The sequence below is a fragment of the Oryctolagus cuniculus genome, chromosome 7, assembly GCF_964237555.1.
Source record: "Oryctolagus cuniculus chromosome 7, mOryCun1.1, whole genome shotgun sequence".
In the NCBI taxonomy this organism is placed as follows: Eukaryota; Metazoa; Chordata; class Mammalia; order Lagomorpha; family Leporidae; genus Oryctolagus; species Oryctolagus cuniculus.
Genome location: NC_091438.1, coordinates 164,064,187 through 164,090,014, shown reverse-complemented (window position 1 = coordinate 164,090,014; position 25,828 = coordinate 164,064,187). Strand labels below are relative to the sequence as shown.

Below are 25,828 nucleotides of genomic sequence, written 5' to 3'. Positions count from 1 at the left end.
TCGGTTTCGGGTAGTTTATTTGGGTACAAGCAGGCGTCGGGAGGGAAGCCGCCAGCAGGGGGCGCGGCCGCTCGGGAGCAGCACGCGGTGCGCAGGAAGGCCCGGCCAGCAGGGGGCGCGGCCGCTCGGGAGGAGCACGCGGTGCGCAGGAAGGCCCGCCAGCAGGGGGCGCGGCCGCTCAGTAGAAGCACACGGTGTGCAGGAAGGCCCGGCCGCTCTTCTCCTCGAACTCCTGCAGCAGCTCCTCGATCTCGTTCTCCATGTCCTCCGTGTGCTGGATCTGCAGGGAGGCCGGCTGCTGCTGACCGCCAGTCCTGGGCGAGGCCCCCCCCGGGCGGAGCCTGGTGTGGACGGGGAGGGGCCCCTCCCAGGACATCGCGTGCCCTCTGAGCACGTGGGGAGAGAGGGCAGCGGCCCCGAGTCCCTGGCGAGGGCTCAGCCTCGGTTCTCGGTGGGAAGCCCACAGGGTGCAGGGGCCAGAGAGCGGAACCTGTCTGCACCCCGGACACGGACAGCGCCCGGTCCCGGGACCACGGAGCTGCCCAGACACCGCCGGGTGCCCCAAGCACCTGCCCCGGCCCGGGCCTCGGCCGGCTCTGGTCAGCGTGAGCCACCCACGACCTGGCCTCTCCCCGGGGGCTGGCACAGTCGCCTGCTGGGAGGGGAAGGAAGCCTCGCAGCAGGGCCCTTCCTGTGGGAGGAGCCCCGGGGGCGCCGTCACGGCTCCACACCGCGTCCCACTCGTGGGGGCCTGCGCGTGCGCCTGCGCTGCCCCTCGGGTGGGAGCCCCGCCCGCCCCGCCGGCACTCACACACTGGCAGAGCTCGCAGATGAGGAAGGCCCCCAGGGTGGCCTCCTCGTGGTTGTCCTGGATGTCCACGTTGACCACGTGCACCGGCTGGCAGGTCTCCTGCTCCCGGGAATTCAGGTCTGACGGGGACAGGGTCAGAGGTCAGAGGTCAGCCCCGTGGCTGGGGCACAGGCAGCGAGCAGCAGAGGAGGAGCCCGGAGCAAGCTGCGCCCTGTGCCCCCCCCCCCCCCCCCCCGCACACCGGCGTGAGGACCACGTGGGCCCAGCTCGCGGCCCGCAGGCGAGGCAGGCCCGGTCCGTACCCTCCACCACCTGGTCGTAGACGCGCTCCTCGCAGGTGAGGATCAGGTCAAACAGGTCTCTGCAGTTCTGGAACCTCTCTGGCCGGGGCTTGATCCGCTTGTTTCTGTCCAGCATGTGCAAGATGCCGTTCTGGGTGTAGCTGAGTCTGGGGCTAAGGAGCTGCAACGGACGCGTCTGCCACCGCCGCCGTGGTGCCCCCCCACCGCTGCCCAGGGGGCGCGGGCCTCGCCGTCGCAGCACCTGGGCAGCTCTGGGAGGGGCCGCGCCACAGGCCTGGACCACAGTGAAGACAGGAAGGCCCAAGCCTGCCCGTCTCAGCCCGGAGGCTGCCTCTGTGGAGCCCTGACCCCTGCTCACTGTTCCCAGCACTGCTGGACGCCCCGGCGCCCCCTGAGGCCCAAGTCCTTCAATAAAGTCAAACTTCAAACCCAGCCCAGTGGGCGCAGCCGCCCGGCCGCCAGTCCATCACCGGTCCCGGAGCCCACACCCGGAGGGCCGGGACCCCAGCTTCCTGCTAACGCGGACCCTGGGGCAGTGCTGACGGCTCTGCTTGTGGGGGAGGCCGGGGCTGGGCCCGACCCAGGCTGTCGCAAGCGTTTGGAGTGGACGTGTTGAGTGGACGTATTGCTCTCTCGCGAGAACAGCAACTGCACACGCGACGGACGCGTCCACAGGCGTGGAGGTGCCGGGCAGGGACGGCGGGTCAGGATCCCGGGGCCCCCACAGTGGACAGGCTGGCAGTGTCCACAGCCCCCAAGGACCTCAGGGGAACGGGCTGCCCCCCCCCAGCCGGTGTCCCCGTGACAAGGCTGTGGCCATCCCAGAGGGTTGGGGACAGCCATCTGTTACTTGGGTTTTGCAAACACACTGAGGACTCCTGTCTCCGCGGTACCTGTGAGTGGTCCGTCTGAGACCTCCCTCGGCCAGGCCACGCACCCCCACTGCGGCAGCGCTGGCACTGTCGCGTGGCGGAAGGCACCGGGCGATGCTGGCACCCTGGCAGCTCCACTTGGAGCCCAGCTTCCAGCTATGCGCCTGGTAGGCAGCAAGGGTGGCCCAAGTGCTCGGACCTCTGCCACCCACACGGGAGACCCACACGGAGCTCCCGGCTCTGGCCTTTCCAGACCCGGCAGTGAGCCAGCGGATGGACGCGCTCGGCCCTTCAAATAAATAAAACCACCTTTGGAGAGAAAGGGGGGGGCTCAGGACGCAGGCGTCTAGGGCCGTGTCCAGCCGGCACGGAGCTCGCCCACCCGAGCCTGGGCTGGGACAGCCTCAGCCAGAGCTCGAGCCCAGGCCCTCGGAGGGGCGACATCAGGCCAGGCGTGGGCACTCGGGCTTGGGGGTGGACGCCACTGGCCAGTGCCCCCAGTGCGTCCACTGCGGCCTGCCGCGTCTGTCTCCTCTGCCTAATCCTCAATTGTTCACACGACCACAGAAAACGTGGTCGGGGACAGAGAGGCCTGAGTCTCACTGGTTTAACAGAGAGGCAGCTGTCTCCGGGCAAGGCTACGCCAGGCAGGGCCGGCCCAGGACAGGACCAGCACCACAGGGGTCCAGCCGAACCCCTTCACCCCACCAGGGCTTGGGGAGTGCAGGTCTGCACATCAGGCAACAGAGCCAGGCAGGACGAGCAGTCGCACAGCCCAGGTCTGTTAGGACCAAGCTGAGGCCACGACTTTTGACAGTGGAGACCCGAGGCCAGGCCTGCCTCCCAGAGCGGGGACGGAAGATGTCCATCGTCAGAATGTGCAGCCCCCAGGAGCCCAGGGCCTCCCTGCCCCCACTGCACAGGGTGCCCACCTCCGCACTCCAGCTCTGACCACAGAGTCCAGTCCAGAAGCCAGGGCCGGTGCCAGGCTGAGAGCCCACACTCTGCCCACCACTGGGGTCCCGACGCGCACACAGCAGCAGCCACGGGAGGGCCCTGGCACCAACCTAGAACCCTCTGTCCCCTCGCCCAGCTGCACAAGCCTCTGCAGTCCAATGACCCTGGACAGCCAAGGGCCGGCCGCCAAAGGCCAGGAGATGCCAAGTGAGCTGCAGCCTCACCCCAGCCAACACACTGGGAGAAACAACCCCGCCATCTGGCTCAGTGGGACGCCAGACACCAGATGGCCGGGTCCACGGCCCCGGTGAGAAAGGAAAGGTGGCCCGGTGGGGTGAGCACCCTTCATGGCCGCACAAAGCCCAGGGGACGAGGACACCGTCTGGCTGCCCCGTGTGGCCGTGCCAGGGCCACCAGCCCCTTACTGGTCAGTGGGGAGCAGCCATGACCCACTTCCTGCCGCGCACCCGCACAAGGCGGCAGGCGTGATGGAGCCCACCTCCCCTCTGGTGTTGCTCCCGCCCCACGCAGACCCCTGCCTCTTGTGTCTGTGTGTGTCAGGAGGTCCGGACTCGGGCTTCAGAGCTGCAGGACACTGCCTCCTTGCGCTCAGAAAAACGGTTACGTTCCTGTCAACGCAGAGCAGTGTCCCTTAGAACCCCAGGGCACAGAGCCGTGACTGACAGGCTCAGACGTCCCTTAGAGAGAGAGCGAGCGGGAAAGATACCAGATGGGTGCACACGTGGGGCCCGGGCCCGTCCCCGACTCCCTGCATCTGAGTGGGCAGCACGCTCACTCCGCCCTACCCCAAGGGGGCTTGCTGGACCTCGTGATTCCCTCAGGGAAGCCGCAGCTCCTGCCACCTCTTGGGCAAGTTGCCGCAAACGGAGTCCACGGGCCCTCGCCAGCGCGTGCAGCTCCTGGTACCCACCATCCCCACCACTCAAAGGCCACCCACATCGCAGCAGGCCAGGGACAGCTGTGTGGAGGGAGAGGCATCTGCTCTGGGGCTCAGCAGTGTGGCCGGGCTCTCACTTGCCACACATCACGGGGAGGAAGAGGTTTAAGCCACAGCAGACGCTCACCCAGGCCCCCACCCCAGCTGGACAGCACTATCCTCACCTCCCTGCTGCAGAAGGGGCTGCCCCAGGCCTGCAGGGGGAGTGCGGCCGAGCCACCCTCCTCACCAACAGCGCCAACTGGGCTCCAGTCAGACCTGGGCTGCCTGGGCACGGCCAAGCCTCAGAGAGCCCACACAGCAGGGGGCAGCCACCCCCAGCCTGGCCAGCTGGTATGGGGTGGTCCAGGGCCAGCAGCCCCCATGGTGCCCCTGAGAAGGGGCAGGGGAGCCAGGTCCCCCATCCGCACCGTCACAGGGAAGAACTGACTCTGTGCCCCATCCGCTACCCCATGCAGGAGGCAGCAGGGGGCAGCGGCTGGGAGAGCAGTGGGCTCTGGGTTGGCTGAATGACAGGGTGCCATCTCCTCCGCCCCCAGCAGATGCCCCCACCTGGCTACGGCTCCCTTTGCTGGTTATGAAGCCCAATAGTGTGCGGCCCAGGGCTGAGGGTGGGCCCCGCTATCAGGCAGAACTCCCAGCGGCCAGCGGTGAGCGTGGCGTGCCTGCAGGCACAGGACTCACTGGCTCGCTCCCCAAACGCTCAGACCCAGGACGGAACCTCCATCCGGGCACCCCACACGGGGTGGGGCAGGAACCCAGCACTGCTGCCTCCCAGAGCTAACGCTGCAGGTCAAACCTCAGGCCTCTGGCAAGGGACATGGACGTCACCAGCCGGAGCCCCACCACCGGACACGGGCATCACCAGCCGGAGCCCCACCCCCGGACACGGCCGTCACCAGCCGGAGCCCCACCGCCGGACACGGGCATCACCAGCCGGAGCCCCACCGCTGGACACGGGCTCTGCGGGTCGCTCTGCACTCCGCGATTTCACTGCTGCTTCAGGTCCGACCAGTGAACACAAGGTGCAGATTCTGGAGAGGGAGCCCAGTGTCCTCCCAGAGGGAGTGGCGCGCGACGCTCCCGGGTCCTGCTGGCCTCCCCTCCCCTCTCCTGCGGCGGGGTCACCAGGAGCCACCACAGGCAGCCACGCAGCGCCAGGCAGCCGGCACTGTCGCCTCACCAGGCTGACACCCAGGATGCCCAGAACAGCCCCCCCCCCCCCCCAGTCTACAGACCTGCGCCACACGCGGGGGCCCCAGCCCAGCCCTTCTCATTCAGCTCCACGGACACTGCCCTCGGGGGCAGAGCCACAGCGCACCCACGGGCCACCTGGTGGACGATTGCTCGTCAGCTGGGGCCCCGCACCCTGCAGCTGCCGTGCCCCATCTCCTGGGAATAAGCCGAGTGTGCAGGGGACATCACAGTCGCCACACCTGCTGGGAGCAGGGAGGGACCTGCCCACACGCTGGGCAGCCCGCCGGGACTGCGGCAGCACGCTATCAGACAGCTGGGGGCCCAGCCCTGTGGCCTGGCTACTGAAGCCAGAGATAATGCTTTTTTCATAAAACTTTTACTTGAAAAACTTTTACAAAATAACATTTTTTCAATCAAAGAAACTTTCCCAGAGGGCACGTAGCTTTTGGCCTCAAAGATGACAGAATGACATTCACAGGGAAGAGGAATTTAAAGCAGCCACCTCAAGACTTGTGAGAGATTCATTAAAACTGCCTTTAAAATGTGAGACTCTCTTAACAAAACCCCCAGGGCTCAGCACGAGCCTCCCGCCCCCCTGGGGGCAGCGCGGTGCCCGAGCGCCAGGCCTGCCAGGCCTCCCTCCTGGCCCCAGCCTGAAGCTCACAAGGACACTGAAGAGGACCCCAAGCTAAGCGGCCAGGCCACGGTGCGCCAGGGTCCCCGTGTCACCTGCCAGGGACTGCAGGAGGTCTAAGTCAGCCCCCTCTCCAGGAAGCAGCATCACTCCGAGAGAAATCAGAGAGCCCTCTGGGGGCCAGCGCTGTGGGGACGTGGGTTGAACCACAGCCTGTGACGCTGGCATCCCACATGGGCATGGGTTCACATTCCGGCTGCTCCACTTCCAATCCAGCTCCCTGCTAATGTGCTCGGGCCCCTGCACCCACGTGGAGACAGTAATGAAGCTCCTGGTTCCTGGCCTCAATGCGGCCCAGCCCTCACCATCACCTGGAGATGACCCAGGGATGGGAGACCGCTCTAACCCTCTCAGTGGCACAGTGGCCGTGAGCCGCCCGCAGGAGCAGAGGATCCCACAGGTAGCCTAAGGGAGGGCACTAACCACAGCAGGGAGCCGCCGCCTGCTCTCCACGTTGCTGGACTAAAATCAGCAGAGCGAACCACAAGGCAGAAAATGACGCTTCCTTGCGGTCAATGTTCACATGCGCGGACCACGTGTACCCAGTTTCCCTGAACTTGCCCAGGCTCTGTGGCACCTGTCTATACAAGCAGGCCACACCACAGGCCCAATTCTGCAAAGGTGCCCCCACTTTACGTGCCACTCAACCATGCGTGGGCGGGACCTGGAGACCGTCCGCGGAAGCCCACAGCACAATAGAGACCCCCTTAGCTCATGGGAGGACACTCCGACAGTGACAGATGCTCCCCAGTGTGGACAGCCCACCCCTCACCTTGACCGTGGTGGGAACAGCAGCGGCCCCTAAATCTCTGTGCAGAATGTGTGAAAACCCTCAGGGAGCCCTGCAGAAGCCAGTGAGAACCAAGCTGACTCATTTGTTCCCAAAAGCTCTCCTGCGGGAGGCATTTCTGTCCAGCCCAGTGCCCTGGCATCTCCTGAGGGACCTGGAGGAGCTGACCAGCACCTCAGAGTGGGGGAAGGCGTGTGCCTCGGCCACTATGCGAGCCACAGGGTGCAGTCCCCTGGGGCAGGCACCACCTGCCGAGGGTAACCACCAGGAAACTGTTCAGCAATAACGTGGCTGCCACCTGTCCATGGTCAAACCTGAACTAAGTTCAGGGGAAAAATTAACCCTTAATAAATAAATTAGCTGACTTTTTTTGAAAAAAGATACATACGCAAGCATCTTGCATTTTATTTCGAATAGTTCCCTTTCACACTGGCTGTCTTTGGGCTCAGTGCTGTAAAAACAGGCGCATGGAAGGCAGCGGAGTCGGAAGGCAGCGTCAGACACCTTCCACCAGGGGTTCACTCCCCGACAGGCCACAGCCAGGAGCACGCGGGCAAGCCTCTGGACCACCTCTACTGCGTTCCCAGGCCACCAGCAGGGAGCTGGATCAGGAGTGGGCGGGGAGGTCAGGCCTGCCGTGCACGCCAGCTCCCTGCTCTCAGTATCTCACGAATTAGTCTCCAGCGCTGGCTCAGACCCCAAGTCCCACTGCACACACCAGGCCAGGCACTGCCCAGGACACAGGCATCGGCCACGAGGCCGCGGCTGGCCACTGCAGGCCCCTTGGGCTCCAGAGCAGTGGGCAGAGGGGCTGCTTAACCCTGGGAGACTCGGGTGATTTGTGGTTTACGGAGAACAGCGGTGCTGCCAAGAAGTCAAGTGTGCCGTGGGCCAAGCCGCCACCGCACGTGAAGAGCCCGTGCTGTTGGAGTGCCAGGCCGCTCCAGCCTGCTCCAATCCCAACCCAACGTCCCTGACCACGGCTCAAGTGCTTGGGCTCCGGCACCCACCTAGAAGACGCAGAGGGAGCTCCTGGCCTGGCCCAGCATTGGCCACTGCAATCATTTGAACAGTAAACCAGTGAATGGAAGATGTTTTTTAAAATATTTATTTATTTGAAAGGCAGAAATACAGAGACAGAGGCAGAGAGATAGAGAGGTCTTCCATCCAATGGTTCACTCCCCAGTGGGGTGTAAATGGCCGGAGCTGGGCTGACCTGAAGCCAGGAGCCAGGAGCTTCTTCTGGGTCTCCCACGCAGCTGCAGGGGCCAAGGACGTGGGCCACTGTCCACCGCTTTCCTAGGCCATAGCAGAGAGCTGGGTCAGAAGTGGAGCAGCCGGGCCTCACACCAGCACCCATACAGGATGCTGCTGGTCCTGCAGGCGAAGGCTCTACCCGCTGCGCCACAGCTCCAGCCTGCGTCTGTCATGTGAATACAATCTTAAAAAAATCAAATCTAGTTTTCAATCATAAAAATTTACAGGACATGAGTGGACAGGACTCACATGGCCCCCGCACTTCTCTGATGCAAGCACTAAGCCACGGCACTCACGAGCTTCTGAGAGATTGAATTGTGCACTCAGCAATATAGCGCGGGCGGTGCGGCAGGTTCAGCCACCACCGCCCACGATGCCAGCATCCGCACCAGAGCAGCAGTTCAAGTCCCAGCGGCTCCGGGTCAGACCCAGCTTCCTGCTGACGTGCCCGGGGCAGCAGCAGTGGCGTGGACACGGGGCCTGCACCCCACTGGGAGGCCGAGACAGAGCTCCCGCTGCTGGCTTCACAAGGCCCGGCCCGTTTGTGGGAGGTGCTTGGAGAGGGAACAGATGGAAGCTCTTTTTAAATAACACATATTACAAAAAAAAAAAAAAAAACAAAAAACCTGCTCTTTAAATGCAGGCACAGGGATTAGGGGGCGACACTGTGGCTCGGAGCATGAAGCCGTGGCCTGCAGCGCCTGCGCCGACACTGCAGTGCTGGCTCCAGTCCAGGCTACTCGGCCTCCAAGCCAGTTGCTACCTAACACTGAGGAAGGCAGCAGGGGACGGCTCACGTATCTGGGTGCCTCCTATCCATCTGGGAGACCAGGATGGGGTGCCTGACCCTGGGCTTCAGCTGGCCGAGCCCTGGCTGTTGCAGACATTTGGGGAGTAAACTCCTGGATGGAAGCTCTTTCCCTCTACCTGCCTTTCAAACAAACCTTGTATTGATTTAAATTGGGGCCAGTGCTGGAGCGTAGCAGGTTAAGCTGCTGCCAGCAATGCTGGCATCCCATATGGGTGCTGGTTCAAGCCCCAGCTGCTCCACTTCCAATACAACTCTGCCAATGAGCCTGGGAAAACACTGGAAGATGACCCAGGTATCCGGGTCCCTGCCACCCACGTGGGAGACCCGCATAGAGCTTCAGGCCCCTGCCTTCAGCCTGGCCCAGCCCCACCCTGACACTGAGGCCATCTGGGGAGTGAACCAGCAGACAGAAGGTCTAATAACTAAAAGCTCTCTTGAGGCTGGCGTGGGCCCAGACCACGAGGCTGCTCTCAGGATAAACCTCCCAGGGAAGGGCCCAGACACGGCTCAGTTTCCCTGCGCTTGCTCAGCCTGCAGTGCTGTGATGGCCTAGGAGGGAGCGGCTGCCTGCACCTGCAACACAGCCGGGCAGAGGCCCAGAGCTCACAGACTAACCCCTGTCTTCCTGAAGGTGCAGAGCTATACTTCCAGGGGTCCCTGGGAGGCCCCCTCATTTGAGAGGACAGCCTATGAAGGGTGCAGAGGTCACGGAGCACCGTGAGCCCCTCCCCTAGCAGCTATGTGCAGGATGGGGCTCTTGGGGAGAGAGGCACAGTCAGGTGGCCCGGGAACGCAGAGAGAGGGCCTGGGCCACTGCCCAAGGCGTACGGAAAAGTGGCCCCCAAGGGGCAGCTGAGCCCATCAGTACTGGGACATCCAGCAGCGGCTCAGTCGGCCTCATCTTGAGTCGTCTTCCCACCCCATGCCTCCGCCCTCCACTCTGCCCCAGCTCCTAATGCTGACACTCTCCCCACTCTCCACCAAGGTGCTCCCTGCCCTGGGCACAGCTGCATCCCTTCAAGTCCCGTCCCACTGTGCCTGGAGAGCCACGGTCACCCAGCTCCACCTACACGCTTCAGCCACCATGTGTCAGGACACACGCAATGCCTCACAAAATACAAAAGCAATGGAGTGTGGCCCCCGCTCCCCCACCCCCACATGCTCCCCGGGGAAGGCCTGCTGAATCCTGGGGGCCACACTAGCTGGGAGACTGGGCGAGTGACCACGTGTGGGAATTCCAGAGTGCTCTCTGCTGTGGCCTGGGAAAGCAGCAGCAGATGGCCCAAGTCCTTGTGCCTCTGCACCCATGGGAGACCCGGAACAAGCTGCTGGCTGCTGGCTTCAGATCGGCGAGCACCGGCTGTTGTGGCCAATCGGGGAGTGAACCAGCAGATGAAGACCTCTCCCTCTCTCTTTCCCTCTGTAACTCTCAAGTAAATAAATCTTTAAAAAACAAAAAGAAACCAGCTTGCTCAAGTACCCACGGCAGAGCGGGAACAGTGACTGCATGAGCAGGGATGGGCCGGGCAGGAGAGCCCCGAGCGGGCACGGCCGGCGGAGCAGCGGCTGGCACTGGGGAGGGGCGCCCTTCCCATCCACAGCGAACATGCAGAGGCCCCAGAGGGGCGGCAGAGGCCGGGAGACCACCTGGGCGCCTACTGCACCTGGCACTCACCACACCCAAGGCTTAGGCGGCTTCTTCTAGGCTGCCACGTTGACAGCGAGGAATCAACACACTCCGGCAGGCACTGCCTGCACAACACAGACACGAACAGGACTGACAAGCTGCTGAGAGCAGCCCAAGACCAGCCCCCGGAGCCAGCAGCACCCACCTGTAGCAGCCCCACAGCAGAGGCGGCAGGAGGCTCAGCAGCCGGGAGCTCTGGCGGGGTCTTCAAGGTGAACCCTCAGGAGCAAGCCTGCAGCTGCCGACACCATCGTGCTCTGCACGCCAGAGGCCACGCGCGCAGGCGCCCAGCCAGCTCTGTCCCATGCCTGAGCCCTCATCAGACGCCAGGCTGGGCAAGGGTCTGACAGAGCAGTCTTCCCTGGACACCCGAGGCCACACTGCCTATCTCGGGCCTGAGCACTTTGCCGAAGCTCTAAAACAGAAACACACACCAGTCAGTCAGAGCCTCCACCTGGCTTAGGGGGCGGGAAGCAGCATTTCCACAAAGCGCACGTCAACGGCTGGTGGCAGACGAGGACAAGCCCCCAGGCGCCAGGGCACACGGGCAGCAGAGACCAGAGACGTGCGTCAGCTGACAGGAGACTGATGGAGGGCGGGGCTCGGCCGGGCTCCTGTCCGCAGGGTGGAAGGCAGGCTCTGACTGGGGAGCAGTGGAAACATCTTTTCTTTTCCCTTTCCCCAAAAGTCAAGAAGCAGTAAAGGGAAATGGATTGAGGATGCCACCTGCTGTGCCCACACTGGAGCTCCAGCTCCCAGCCCCCGCTGCCTGCCAATGCAGACCCACCTCAATGTGACTACAAGACACAGGAGGAGCCGGCGCCGCGGCTCACTAGGCTAATCCTCCGCCTTGCGGTGCCTGCACACCGGGTTCTAGTCCCGGTTGCCCCTCTTCCAGGCCAGCTCTCTGCTGTGGCCAGGGAGTGCAGTGGAGGATGGCCCAGGTGCTTGGGCCCTGCACCCTATGGGAGACCAGGAGAAGCACCTGGCTCCTGCCATCGGATCAGTGCGGTGTGCCGACAGCAGCGCGCCAGCCGCGGCGGCCATTGGAGGGTGAACCAACGGCAAAAGGAAGACCTTTCTCTCTCTCTCTCACTGTCCACTCTGTCAAAAAATAAATAAAAATTAAAAAATTAAAAAAAAAAAAAAGACACAGGAGAATGCGGCCAGTTACAGGCCTGGCCTGCTCTGCACACCAGACCCAGGAGGCTGTGAGCTCATCTGCCTCTCTAACACCTGGGTGACAGAGGGCAGCTCAGGGAGGCAGACACACCCCTCTCCTGCACCTCCCAGCCAGGGGCTGTTGTTGATTCCCTCCCCGGGAACGATCATCGGGTACTAGCGACTTCTCTTCAGGCAGACTCGCAACAGCCAGGGCTGGGCCAGGCCAAAGCAGGAGCCAGGCACTGCATCCAGACCTCCCACATGGGGGCAGGGGCCCAGGCGCCTGCTGCCTCCCCAGCATCATTACAAGGAGGCTGGCTCAGCAGCAGAGCAGCTGGAGTTGAACCAGGGTGCCGGTGCCCTAAGTGGTAGTTGACCTGCCACACTCCAATGCCGGCCCCACCTGGCCATTTTTTTTTTGACAGGTAGTTATAGACAGTAGAAAGAGACAGAGAAAAAGGTCCTCCATCCGCTGGTTCACCCCCCAAATGGCCGCTATGGCTGGCGCTACACCGGTCTGAAGCCAGGAGCCAGGAGCTTCCTCCTGGTCTCCCATGGGGTGCAGGGCCCAAGCACTCAGGCCATCCTCCACTGCCTTCCCGGACCACAGTAGAGAGCTGGACTGGAAGAGGAGCAACCGGAACTAGAACCTGGCACCCATATGGGATGCCGGCAACACAGGCGGAGGACTAGCCAAGTGAGCCACGGTGCCCGCCCCCATTCTTAGTCTTTTGAGCACCAACTCACTTTCCTACAGAAGTATCTCCAGTAGCTCAGGGCCACTTGACCAGCCTTTTAACGAAAAACCCCTGGAGGAGGTGTAGCTTGGACACTGGCTTTGCAAAAGCAGAGGCCAGCAATCATGCACTTGGAAGCTGCAAGGAGGCCACAGTCCACTAGGTGAGTGGACCCACAGCCCAAGTCCCACGCAAGAAGGGACGCCTCCCACAAAAAAACAAAAATATGGTTGGCTGGTGCAATGGCTCAAAAGGCTAGTCCTCCACCTTGCGGCACCGGCACACCAGGTTCTAATCCCAGTTGGGGCGCCGGATTCTGTCCCGGTTGCCCCTCTTCCAGGCCAGCTCTCTGCTATGGCCAGGGAGTGCAGTGGAGGATGGCCCAGGTGCTTGGGCCCTCCACCCCATGGGAGACCAGGAGAAGCACCTGGCTCCTGTCTTCGGATCAGTGTGGTGTGCCGGCAGCAGCGGCCATTGGAGGGTGAACCAACGGTAAAGTAAGACCTTTATCTCTCTCTGTCCACTCTTCCAAAAAAAAGGGGGGTGGGGGGGTGGCCTGGCGCCATATGTTAAATCTCCACCTGGCATCCCAAAGGGGCGCGGGTTCTAGTCCCGGCTGCTTCTCTTCCAGTCCAGCTCTCTGCTGTGGTCCGGGAGGGCAGTGGAGGATGGCCTGAGTCCTTGGGCCCTGCACCTGCGTGGGAGACCAGAAGCAGCTCCTGACTCCTGATCAGTGGAGCTCCAGCTGTTGCAGCCATTTGGGGAGTGAACCAACAGAAGGAAGATCTTTCTCTCTCTCCCTCTCACTGTCTGTAACTCTACCTCTCCAATAAATAAAATCTTAAAAAAAACAAAAACACACAATGTCAGGAGAAAAATGTTTACACTTGGAGTGGTCAGTGCAACATAGGCTCTGGCAGACAAACCGTGAAAACATCTAGATTGAAAAACCCCAGCCACAAAGGCCTCATATTGCATGACTCCTTGTCTTTAACCAGCAAGTCCTGGAGTGAGTCAGAGATCAGGGGCACAGGGAGCGACAGCTTTTGTGGGGTGATCAAGTTCTGTGGGATTACGGTGACGCTGGACAACTCTCATACACTCTCAGCGTCTTCCCTTCACTAAGACTCTAAGCATTTTTTTTTTTTTAAGATTTATTTATTTGCCAAGTCAGAGTTAGAGACAGAGGTCTCCCATTCACTGGTTTACTCCCCAGGTGGCTGCAATGGCGGGAGGTGGGTCAATCTGAAGCCAGGAGCTTCTTCCAGGTTTTCTTTTTGACAGGCAGAGTTGGACAGTGAGAGAGAGTGAGAGAGAGAGAGAGAGAGAGAGAGAAAGGTCTTCCTTGCGTTGGTTCACCCCCCAAATGGCCGCTACAGCTGGCGCACCGTGCCTACCCGAAGCCAGGAGCCAGGTGCTTTCTCCTGGTCTCCCATGCGGGTGCAGGGCCCAAGCACCTGGGCCATCCTCCACTGCCCTCCCAGGCCACAGCAGAGAGCTGGAATGGAAGAGGAGCAGCCGGTACAGAACTGGTGCCCCAACCAGGACTAGAACCCGGGGTGCCGGCGCTGCAGGCAGAGGATTAGCCTAGTGAGCTGTGGCGCCGGCCTCCAGGTTTTCTGACGTGTGTGCAAAGACCCCAACACTTGGGCCATTTTTCCCAGAAGCATTAGCAGGGAGCTGGTTGAAGTGGAGCAGCTGGGACTCAAACTTTTGTCCATATGGGATGCTGGCATAGCAGGTGGCGGCTTTACCCGCTACACCACATCCCTGCCCCCAGGATACTTCTGCCTATGGAGGCCAGGCAAATTCAGAGTCCTTAACTCCATCAGCAGACAGTTCCCAAGTTTCGCAAGGCGAAATGGTGAAACTATGAACCAACCAGTGTAGCTTCGTCAGCAAGAAGCAGGGGAAACAGCTAAACCAGCCCCACCTGCCCCAGAACCCTTGGCAGGCCCAGCATTGCGGCACAGCGCCCAAGGCCGGACGGTGCTTCCTGTCCCAGCTGCTCAACCTCCAGTGCAGCTCCCTGCAAGACTGGGGAAAGCAGTGAAGATGGCCACATGCATGGGCCCGCGCTGCCCAACCGGAGACCCAGAGGAAGCTCCTGGATCTGGCCTGCCCATCACTGCCATCGTGGCCATTTAGGGAGTGACCCAGTGAATGGAAGATCTCCGTCTCTCCTTCTCTTTCTGTAACTCTTTCAAATAAATGAATCTTTAAAGAGGCCAGTGCTGTGACATAGTGGGTAAAGCCACCACCTGCAGCGCAGGAATCCCACATGGGTGCCAGCTCAAGTCCCAGCTACTCCACTTCCGACCCAGCTGTCTGCTATGGCCTGGCAAAGGGCCCCTGCACCCTCGTGGGAGACCGGAAGAAGCTCCTGGCTTCAGATCGCCCCAGCTCCGGCCACTGCAGCCATCTGGGGAATGACCCAGTGGATGGAAGACCTCTCTGCCTCTGCCTCTCTGTAACTGTCCCTTTCAAATAGATCGTTAAAAAACAACAACAACAACAACAAAAAACCTCTGAAAACTATGGCAGGTTCCACAGTGGTGGCAGGCATGACTGTCCTCAACGGTCACTTCTGCTTCTGGAGAGAAAACCAAGCCCAAATCGCCGACTCACGGCCACGCCCTCAGGAGCTCAGAGCGGATCTCAGCAGCCCTGCCCCGCCGTTCAGGATGCGGACTTCGCACCTTGGTGCAGGCGACTCCCACTCCCCAGTCCTGAACTCGGGTCTCACCCTGGGCTCTCAGCACGTGGTCCCCGCCCCTCCCCACAGCCAGCCCGGTGATCACAGGATCGTCACTGCTGTGCTGCTGAGCCGGGAGGAGCGGGCTGGGTGTGCTCAGACCGGCGCAGGTGGATGGACAGAACCCAGCGCTACCGGAGCACCACACGTTGATACAAGCAGGACTAATGCACAAAATGTATCAAGGATGTAAAAAACACAGCAGGCCCACGCTCAGCATCTGCACATTCTGATTTACTGCCACGCAGTGACAGAAGGCAGTGCCCAGAGCCCCGCACCCCGTGCCACTGCGTCACCCCGGGCCTTCACTCTGCACCTAACCACCTGTCCCTGCACACGCCAGTCCTTTACTGAATGCCGTGCAAAATCCTTCTACCACAAAACCATCACTTCTGCACACACAGACGACTCTACTGCAGGGTTTTTGGCTCTTGTCTGCAAGTACATCGAGCTCTGTGGAAGTGGAGTAAAGACGAGTCTATGCTTCGGTACCCAGCCGTGAGCAGAAAACTCTAACGCGTTTCCACAGAATGCAAGCTCCTCTGTACCCCCAGCTCCTCTTGACATCACTCAGCAGTAATGTTCGCAGGCAGCCCAGGCCGAGCACCTGCCCAGGCCCTCATCCCGCCGCGTGGAAGACTGGCACCCCTGTGGCTCTGAGCCCACGGCCCCTCTCCCGGCTACGCACCAAGCTAGCTGCGGTGCCTCCACCCTACCCCAGTGTGGAAGACAACAGATCTCACTCAAGGAGATGAGACCAAGTGTCCCTACTCCCAACCCTCCCACGGGTGATCAAAAGGTGACTTTTCCGCAACTCGGTCCCCAAGGAGCAAGTACTGCCAGTGACAGTGTCACCGAGCCACCTAAATGGCCCCAAGCACCACCCATTCACCAAACCTGATGCCCCTGAGGAATGGAGAGCACACGCACACACACACTCAGTGCTGTGATCGCGGCCTGGGTAAACGAGACGGCACGGCCCCAGAACTGCTGAAGCTGCCGCCACCCTCGGAGGTGTGTGAAGCATCGGTGACCAAGCTCCCTCTGCTACCAGAGCTGGGCTTAGGATATGAACGTGTGCACCGGCACCTGTTTCTCTTTCGCACTGAGCAGAAAAGCTTTAAGAATGAATGCAAGGCCGGCGACGCGGCTCACTAGGCTAATCCTCCGCCCAGCTGCACCAGCACACTGGGTTCTAGTCCCGGTTGGGGCGCCGGATTCTGTCCCAGTTGCCCCTCTTCCAGGCTAGCTCTCTGCTGTGGCCCGGGAGTGCAGTGGAGGATGGCCCAGGTGCTTGGGCCCTGCACCCCATGGGAGACCAGGACAAGCACCTGGCTCCTGCCATCAGATCAGCACGGTGCACCGGCCGCAGCGGCCATTGGAGGGTGAACCAAGAGCAAAAGGAAGACCTTTCTCTCTGTCTCTCTCTCTCTCTCACTGGCCACTCTGCCTGTCAAAAAAATAAATAAAAAAAAAAAAGAATGAATGCAGGGGCAGGCACTGTGGGACAACAGGTAAAGCCACCACCTGCAGGGCCAGTATCCCATATGGGTGCCGCTTCAAGTCCTGGCTTCTCCACTTCTGACCCAGGTCTCTACTGTGGCCTGGGAAAGCAGTGGAAGATGGGGCAGGGCCAAGGGCTTGGGTCCCTGCATCCGCATGGGAAGACCCTGAGGAGGCTCCTTTCTTCGGATCAGTGCAGCTCCAGCCATTGTGGCCAACTGGGGTGTAAATCAGCGGATGGAAGACCTCTCTCTACCTCTCTGTAGTTTTAAACTAATAAACTAATAAATAAATCTCAAAAAAAAAAAAAAAACTGCTAGAATGAATAATGGAACACACACACACACACATACACACACAAAGCGTGCAGGGGCCAGCGCTGTGGCACAGCGGGTAAAGCAGCTGCCTGCAGTGCTGGCATCCTATATGGGCACTGGTTCGAGTCCCTGCTGCTCCACTTCTGATCCAACTCTCTGCTATGGCCTGAGAAAGTAGTAAAAGATGCCCCAAGTGCTTGGGCCCCTGCACCAGTGTGGGAGATCCAGAAGAAGCTCCTGGCTCCTGACTTTGGACTGGCCCAGCTCCAGTTGTTGTGGCCATTTGGGGAGTGAGCCAGAGGGTGGAAGACGTCTCTCTCTCTCCCCACTGTCTCTCTATAACTCTTTCAAATAAATAAATCTAAAAACAAAATAAAATTTAAAAAGCAACAACGAAAATCCAGTGTTCAGGGCTAAGAACAGAATCCAGCCCCAAGATGAGAATCTCAGAGAGGGACTGTGTAGGTAGGCTGCTCTGAGGCCAGGATGGGGCCCAAGTCACTGCCCTGTCCTCCTTGGCCAAGGACAGGAGCAGAGCACACTCTGCTGTGCCCAGCAGAGAGAAGATGGAGCGCACAGCCCCAAGCTCATGAAAGCCTGAGGGTTTCCCACATGCAGGTTCCTGGGCTCCCGCACTGAGAGGACAGAGGTGCTCGAGGACCCTAGGAATGGAGCGCCCGCGAGCCTGTGCGCAGGCCCACCTAGCACAGGCCACGCGAAGACTCCTGCTTCTGCCCGGGTGCCCAGCAGCACCCAGCTTCCCCTCTTGCTAGGGTGACCTCGGGGACCCTATGCAGCCCACGCAGACAAATGCTTCCACTGGATGCCTGTGGTCCTCTGCACGTGAAAACACATGTGTACTCTCCTCTGCGAACTACAAAGCACTCATGACAACAGGAGGAGGACCAGAAATTCTCAGTGGGCACCGAGGGTGACTGAAACGCTGTGTTCCACCCTGGGGCAGGGAGGGCGCTGGGGCTCTGCGGGTCGAGCCAACACCTGCAATGCCTGCATCCCACATGGGCGCCAGGAACGTCCTGGCTGCTCCACTTTCCATCAGCTGCCTGCTAGTGTGCCTGGGAGAACACAGAGGGTGTCCCAACTGCGTGGGAGACCCAGAGGAAGCTCCTGGCTTTGGCCCAGCCCAGCCCAGCCCCAGCCATTGCGGCCATCTGGCAAATGAACCAGCGGATGAAGTGTCTCTCTCACTCTACCTTTCAATTAAATAAACACATATTTTAATAAAACAAAAAGAAAACCCCGGAGCACTATCACCAGCATCAGGACTTGGGGTCACAGTCACAAACCTAGTTGGAAAATCTCTCCTCACACGAATGTGAAATAGCAGATCCAGCCTGCAAAGTTCTTCCTGAAATAAAGTTCTCTCACATTATCTCACATACTTTGTTCTGCAGCAAACTTGGCCCTCCAGGAACCACGTGTGTGTCAGGCAGGCACACAGGTGTACAGCACACGCCTACTGCACAAGCGGCGGTGAACTCTGTTCTCCACTCCCCTCACCGGAGCTTCCCTGGCCAACACCGCATCAGAGCCGTCTGCTCCACCGTGTCCAGGATCAAGCCCTTGCACTGTCCACTGAGCACCAGGAACAGAACCAGGTTCTCCTGGGGCCGGGGCTGCGGGGCAGTAGGCTAGGCCTCCACCTGCGATGGTGGCATCCCATATGGGCACTGGTTCCAGGCCCAGCTGCTCCACTTCCGATCCAGCTCCCTGCTAATGGCCTGGGAAAAGCAGCGGAAGATGACCCAAGTGTCTGGGCCCCTGCCGCCCACCTGAGAGACCTGGAAGAAGCTCCTGGCTCTGCACAGGCCCAGCCGTGGCCATGGTGGCCATCTGGGAAGTGAACCAGAGGATGCAAAATCTCTCTCCTTCTCTGCTGTAACTCTTTCAAATAAATAAATCAATCTTAAAAAAAAAAAAAAAAAGTTCTCTGAACTCAAAAGAGCGGTTGCATCGCGTACACTGGCACAGCACCGCTCCTGTGCCTGCCTCGCAAGACCGCCGGCCTGCAGGGTGGAGTCGGCGAGAGGCACACCACACAAATGACACCTGCCAGGGACGGCCACGGAGCCTTCCAGAGGGCACCCTGCTGGGGGATACAGTTCTTTGTCTTTTCTAAGAAGGTCATTGTACATCTGATCGTATGTGGTTTTAAAATCGTAAACATTTGGCTTGTCGGGTGCTGGTCCTGGAAGCTTCACATGAGTTCCCGTTCCAAAGGATCGGACGCTAAATCCTCGTTTGCTGAAAGACACAAAGGAGAAGAGAAGAACAGCTGGATTCAGACACAAAGTACCAGAGATAAGGGCCATGACACGGAAAACACACGAATCGAGTAATTTGCTTTCATGTATCTTCATTTACTTGAAAGGAAGAGGTGGAGAAAGTCTTCCGCCCACTGGTTCCGCTCTAAATGCCCGCAGTAGCCAGGGCCGGCCAGCCTGAAACCAGAAGTCCAGACTCAACTCAGATCTCCCTCACGAATGCCAGTGGAAAGAAAAGTTTGTATTTTGGTACAAAAAACCTGGAGCAGAAAGCTTTAAAATCCACTTGAGCCATCTCTGGTGCTTCCCAGGTGTCATCAGGAAGAATACAGATCAGAAGCAGAGGGGAGGGGCCGGCATCATGGCACAGTGTGTAAACCCACGGCCTGCAGCGCCAGCATCCCATATGGGCATCTGTTCAAGTCCCAGCTGCTCCACTTCAATCCAGCTCCCTGCTAATGGCCTGGTCCGAGTGCTTAGGACCCTGCACCCACGTGGGAGACCCGAAGAAGCTCCTGGCTCCAGACCGGACCAGCTCTGCTGCTCTGGCCACCTGGGAAGTGAATCAGCAGATGGAAACCCTCTCTCTGGAAATCAGGGACCAGCGCCAGCTTCCCATATGGGCGCCAGACTCTGTCCCGGCTGCTCCTCTTCCAGGCCAGCTCTCTGCTGTGGCCTGGGAGTGCAGTGGAGGATGGCCCAAGTGCTTGGGCTCTGCACCCGCATGGGAGACCAGGAAGAAACACCTGGCTCCTGGCTTCAGATCGGCTCAGTGCCGCCTGTGGTGGCCATTTGGGGGGTGAACCAACGGTAAAGTAAGACCTTTCTCTCTGTCTCTCTCTCTCTAACTCTATCTGTGAAATTAGAAAAAAAAAATCAAATAAATCAATCTTAAAACAAACAAAAATAGTAAATTAAAAAAAAAGTAGAGGTGAGACTCCACACTCAGGCAGTGATTAGAGGGCGCAGGCGTCCCAGGCAGCACCCGGAAGGAGGACGTGTTTTCAATATTGGAATCTAACAATTTTATGTTTGAAATATTGTTTCAAAAGCACGTTACAGAAAAACTAGGGGATCCACATGAACACTTCAGTTGTCTAAAGGCTGTTCCCTCTGAACCCCAACACAGAGGCTGACAAGACACGCAGGGGGGTCCTCTTTACGTTCTGGCCGCCTGACTGCCGTCCTGCTCTTCCTGCTGGACTGCAAAGACGTGGCCGCCGTATCCATACCTTCCTGAGGCTGACCACCAGCTAAACTGTCCCCGCGGTTTTCTGATGTCCCTGTGGCACCACAGCCATGGGAAGTGGTAACGGGCAGCCAGCGAGGACACTGGGGGCTGAGCATGGCGTGACAGCTCCTGCTAGAGCTACAGGGTCGCAGCACAGACAAGGAACCCGACCCAGGAGTGTCAGGAACCGGGGGAAACGGCCTGAGCCCTGTGAGCTGCAGACGCAGGAGAAGGGAACGCGCCTCAGACACAGTGACGCCACACGGTGCGGTCTGGCAGGCACACCGCAAACATCAGTCTTGGCCAGAACTCGCTCACCCTTGGTAAAAGTGTGTGACACCTCGTCCTAGCTTTCTACTTACAATCACTTTCCTGCACCCAAGGGGACTCCGTTTCTCACAGGCACAATCAATATTCAAAGAACCAGCTGGCGACTTGAAGAGAGAGCTGGAGTATTTGACAACTCCGGAAACATTTTCTTTGACTGGCACCACCGGCCTCAGAGGCACAGCACAGCCACAGCACCCAGAACCACGCCGGCCAAACGTCAACACTGCCCAGGCTGGGAAACCCTGGGGAGTCTAAGAGCTCATCTAAAAGTAAGATGACGGGCCGGCGCCGAGGCTCACTAGGCTAATCCTCCGCCTAGCGGCGCCGGCACACCTGGTTCTAGTCCCGGTTGGGGCGCCGGATTCTGTCCCGGTTGCCCCTCTTCCAGGCCAGCTCTCTGCTGTGGCCAGGGAGTGCAGTGGAGGATGGCCCAGGTGCTTGGGCCCTGCACCCCATGGGAGACCAGGAAAAGCACCTGGCTCCTGGCTCCTGCCATCGGATCAGTGCGGTGCGCCAGCCGCGGCGGCCATTGGAGGGTGAACCAACGGCAAAAGGAAGACCTTTCTCTCTGTCTCTCTCTCTCACTGTCCACTCTGCCTGTCAAAAAAATAAAAAATAAATAAATAAATAAAAGTAAGATGACGAGCAGCCCTCAGAAGGGCCGTGGCGAGGGACAACTGACTTGGTTTAGACGCCCCCTGGGATCCCGCATCCCGTGCTGTGTCTGGTTCAAGGTCCAGTTCCTCCGCTTCCAATTCCAGCTTCTGCCACCTCTCACCCACCGGAGAGAAAGGTCAAAGGCTTGTTCAGGGTGAGCTCTCACTGCAGTCCAGCTCTGAGGGGATGCATACGGCCCACCGTTCAGTCCTACCCCAGCTCAAAACGCGGGCAAGCGGCAGGAACACACCCACCCCCGCTGAATGACGTGATGAGCAGAGTGAGGACAAGGGACATCCCACAGTGCTTCTGGGCGTGGAACCAGGAAGCCTCCATGTTGGTAACAAGGCCACATGTGGTGAGTGGAAGCCACCAACCACCAGCTTCACCTCAGACACAGCCACCAGGAAGCCACCCTTGGGGACACAAGCACACGTCTACACTCACTGCAGGCTGTTGTGACAAGAGATGGCACACCCTAAACGTCCCTCCACAGAGCAGAGCCGGGGCCTGAGGAACACTCCTGCCGCCGCCTCTCCCCCTGTGGCACACACAACCGCCCAGAGCCCACTGAGGAGACGGCGGCCGTGTCAGGCCCTGCGTGCCCCAGCCTCCTGGAACGTCCCATGCAGTAAGGAGCAGAGACTAACAATAACGTTCACCACTGAAAAACTCACGCCACACACAGCCTTAAAAATAGGCCTGAGGGCTGGCGCCGCGGCACACTAGGTTAACCCTCCGCCTGAGGCGCCAGCACCCCGGATTCTGTCCCGGTTGCCCCTCCTCCAGGCCAGCTCTCTGCTGTGGCCCGGGAGTGCAGTGGAGGATGGCCCAAGTGCTTGGGCCCTGCACCCCATGGGAGACCAGAAGCACCTGGCTCCTGGCTTCGGATCGGCGCAGCGCCGGCCATAGCAGCCATTTGGGGGGTGAACCAGCGGAAGGAAGACCTTTCTCTTTCTCTCTCTCTCACTGTCCACTCAGCCTATCAAAAAAAAAAAAAAAAAAAAAAAAAGGCCGGAGGACACAAAAAACAAGGTCCAACGTTCAGCCGCAGCTAGAGGGCAACAGAGGCACCTGCTGGTGAGACTGGACAGGCCCGACAGGGCACACGACGTGCAGCCCACTGAGGCAGAACACGGGTGCTGGGTCAAGATCTGGCTGCTGGGACCGGCGCTGTGGTCAGCGGGTTAAAGCCTCTGCCTGCAGCACCAGCATCCCATATGGGCGCCAGTTCGAGTCCCGGCTGCTCCACTTCTGATTCAACCCCACTGGAAGACAGACCAAGTACTTGGGCCCCTGCATCTGCGTGGAAGCTCCTGGCTCTGGATCGGCTCAGATCCAGCCACTACGGCCATTTGGGGAGTGAACCAGCGGATGGAAGACTGCTCTCTGCCTCTGCTTCTAACTCTGCCTTTCAAATAAATAAATAAATCTTAAAAAAAAAAAAAAAAAAGGCAGAGAGACGGCTGGTCCCAGGGAAGCTGGGGAGAAGGACTCCTAGCAGCTGCTGCCCTCCTCACCCCACCCCAACCTTCAGTCGTGCTTCCTCCACCCACACACCCTCACAAAGGCTGATTCATTGGCAAAAGGCTAATTAGCTACAGAAGCAAGGTTTCTAGGGGCATGCAACTGTAACAGCCCCCCCATACTATGACAGCTTGTCTCTAAGGTCAAAAAAGTACATGCTAAAGCACTCCTGGGAGGCCCAGGCTGTGGCGCAGGGGTGAAGCCGCCCCTGCAGCGCCAGCATATCCCATAAGGGCGCTGGCTGAGTCCCGGCAGCTCCACTTCCAATCCAGCGCTCTGCTATGCCTGGGAAAGCAACAGAAGATGGCCCAAGTGCTTGGGCCCCTGCACTCGTGGGAGACCTGGAAGAAGCTCCAGGCTCCTGGGCATTGCAACCATCTGGGGAGTGAACCAGCAGATGGAAGACCCCTCCCTTTCTGTCTTTCAAATAAATAAATAGATCTTTTAAAAAAATTCCTGGGGCTGGCATGTGGCACGCGTTGAGCTGCCGCCTACAATGCCAGCATCCCATGCGGGTACATGTTCAAGTCCCGGCTGCTCCGTTTCCAATGCAGCTCTCTCTGGAACTCTGCCTCTCCAATAAATAAACTTAATAACAAAAATTTTCCTGAAAATCAACAGGCTTTGTCCGATGGGCCAACTATTTTTTAAGCTAGTCTTCCAAACAATTATTCGCTTGATGGACCAAATAAACGCCGTAACAAATATTAAGAATCTCCCACTAAAGAAACCATCAGGCGGCTGGCACTGTGATGTAGCGGGTTAAGCCTCCACCTGTGGCGTCAGCATCCCGTAAGGTCGCCCGTTCAAGTCCCAGCTGCTCCGCTTCTGATCCAGTTCCCTGCTGGTGCCCCCCCGCCCCCCGCCCTTCCAGACCTCACCAGGGAGCCTGCGTGCCGCCGGCCGGGACAGACAGCCCCGAGGAGGGGTGCAGGGCGCAAGTCCGCGAAGCGGCTGAAACGCCGCCGGGATCCCCACGCCCCACCTCCCCTGACACGCGCCCTGGGGGCAGCCATGCCGGCCCAAGGACGCGGCTCCCCGCCGCCCGCAGGAACTCAGACTGGGTCCCAGGTCCTGGCTGGCTCAGCCCTGACCGCTCTGAGCACCTGGAGGTCACCAGCAGCTGAGGGCCCTCGGCCTCCGCCTGTTCACGCGGTCACCTACGCCTCCCCCGAAGCTCTCCTGCAGGCCCGCGCAGCGCCGCGACCGGCCCCGCACCCCCGCACCCCCGCAAGCCTCCCCGCGTCTTTCACAAGCCGAGAACCCACGACCCTGCGCGCTGCACCCGCAGACTGTGCGGTGCCTGCTGCGTATTCCCAAACCCTAGAACACCCAGCGTCAGACACGGCAGCATGTCCCAAGGACCGGCGGGGAGACGGAAGCTCGGTCTCCGTGCCCGCTGGACGCGACCCCCGCACTTCACCCCGAGCGGGCGCGGGCCGCTTCTTCCCCTCGTTCGGCCACGTCACCCGGGCCAACGGCCGACGGGGCACGGAAATTCCTCAAAATTCACGCCGGTAACCGGGCAGAGGAGCCGTCCCGACTTCTCGGCACGGCACAGCCTGTCCCGCACCCACGCGGCAGCTTCTCGCCCCGGGAGCCGTCACTCCGCGGACCATCAGCGCACGCAGACGTCCCGGGGGCCGCGGCCCAGGTCGCCGCCGGCGTCCGGGGAACCGGCCTCGTCCCAGCCTTCCAGAGAGCGGGCCAGGCGACGCCGTCTGCGGACGCCGACCCCGCTCGGGCGCCCAACGGCTCCCGCCCCGCAGGCCCACGAGCCCTCGCGGGCTCCGGAAGGGAAGCGCCGCGCGAAGCACCCCGCCACGGGGACAACGGGCTCCCACGCGCGGCGCGGCGCGGCCTCGGCTCCTCCGCAGGCCGCGCCTGGAACCCCGGCCGGGCCCAGCCCCTACCTGAGGATGTTGTGCGCCTCCATGCTCCGGTTCTGGTTACTGGAGCACACCACCGCCACCCGCAGCGGTGAAGACGGCATGACTGCCGCACAGCCCGCGACGCCCAGCTCCCGGACCCGCACCCAGCCACCGGCCGCCCCGCGAGCAAGATGGCGGCAGCCGGAAGTCGGCAACCCGGAAGCGCGGCAGCGACGTAGTGCGTGCGGACGCACGGCGCGGCCCCGAGGCGAGGCCCCGCCCCCGAGTGAGCGGCGTCCCCGCCGGGGCCACCGAGTGGGGTTCCCAGCCGGGGCGCCGCAGCCGGCCGAGGAGACCGCGCGGTCGAGGTCGCGTCTGTCGCCGCGCGTGCCCCACCGAGGCGCGCCCTCCTGAAGGCGCTGTCCGCGGAGCCGGCGGCGCCGCACCCGGCCGTGACGTCACACGGGCGCGCCCACGCCGTGACGCCCCGCCGCGGGCGCCCTGAGTGACGCGCTGTACGCCCGCCCCGCGCGTCCTGCCGACCGGGCCTTGGTGCGGCGCCGGGGGTTGGTCCGGCGGGCGCAGCTGCTGGCTGCTGCCGCCCGAGTCGTTCCCCGAGACCCACCGGAGCTCCTGCGGCCGGCGTGCGGGCTGACTGAGTCTTTGCCCAGCGTGTGCGGGCGCCGGCGGCGACCGGGGTCTGAACGCCCGGCGAAGCCGCTCGAGGTTGCGGAGCCTCCGGCCTGGCGCCGAGTGCTTCAGAGAAGGGCAGAGAGCCAGCGACTGAGACCCCCGGGGCCGTCGGGGCGGAAGCAGCGCGCGCTCGGCGGGACCTGGGGTCCCGGTGGCGAAGGGGGCGACTCCCCGCCCGCTCCCAGGGACGCAGGCGTCTGGGTGCTGGGATTAGGGGTGCCTGTGGGGGAGGCGGCCCACAGGGGCGCCGCACCCACGTGGAAGACCCAGATGGGCTTCTTGGCTCAGCCGTAGCCGAATGGGGAATCTCCCCGCTCTAAAACCAAAAAAAGTGCTTTCAATGCCTTTGACGCTTCTGAGTTCTCTTTTAAGGTTATTTATTTGAGAGGCAGAGTTACAGAGAGGCAGAGTCTCCCATCCAC

At 60.7% G+C, this 25,828-nt stretch overlaps 1 protein-coding gene and 1 long non-coding RNA gene across 2 annotated transcripts; both read right to left on the bottom strand.

Moving 5' to 3' along the window:
- SSU72 (SSU72 homolog, RNA polymerase II CTD phosphatase) lies at positions 1–24,935 on the bottom strand. The gene is made up of 5 exons (XM_051840477.2): positions 24,756–24,935; positions 18,934–19,077; positions 1,114–1,253; positions 812–930; positions 1–280 (listed from the first exon to the last, which is right to left on the bottom strand). The coding sequence occupies exons 1-5, from the start codon at positions 24,833–24,835 to the stop codon at positions 179–181; spliced, it is 585 nt and encodes a 194-aa protein (XP_051696437.1). The 5' UTR covers positions 24,836–24,935; the 3' UTR covers positions 1–178.
- LOC138850747 (uncharacterized) lies at positions 6,963–18,927 on the bottom strand. Its single transcript, XR_011390927.1, has 2 exons — positions 10,482–18,927; positions 6,963–7,880 (listed from the first exon to the last, which is right to left on the bottom strand). It is a non-coding gene; the product is annotated as an uncharacterized lncRNA (long non-coding RNA).
- Positions 24,936–25,828: the final 893 nt, after the last annotated feature.

Coding starts and splice junctions, on each gene's coding strand:
- SSU72 (XM_051840477.2), bottom strand. CDS start 24,835: ATGCCGTCTTCACCGCTGCGGGTGGCGGTGGTGTGCTCCAGTAACCAG. Junction 931..1,113: donor CTACGACCAGGTGGTGGAGG/GTACGGACCGGG, acceptor TGTCCCCGTCAG/ACCTGAATTCCCGGGAGCAG. Junction 281..811: donor TCTGCGAGCTCTGCCAGTGT/GTGAGTGCCGGC, acceptor GCCTCCCTGCAG/ATCCAGCACACGGAGGACAT.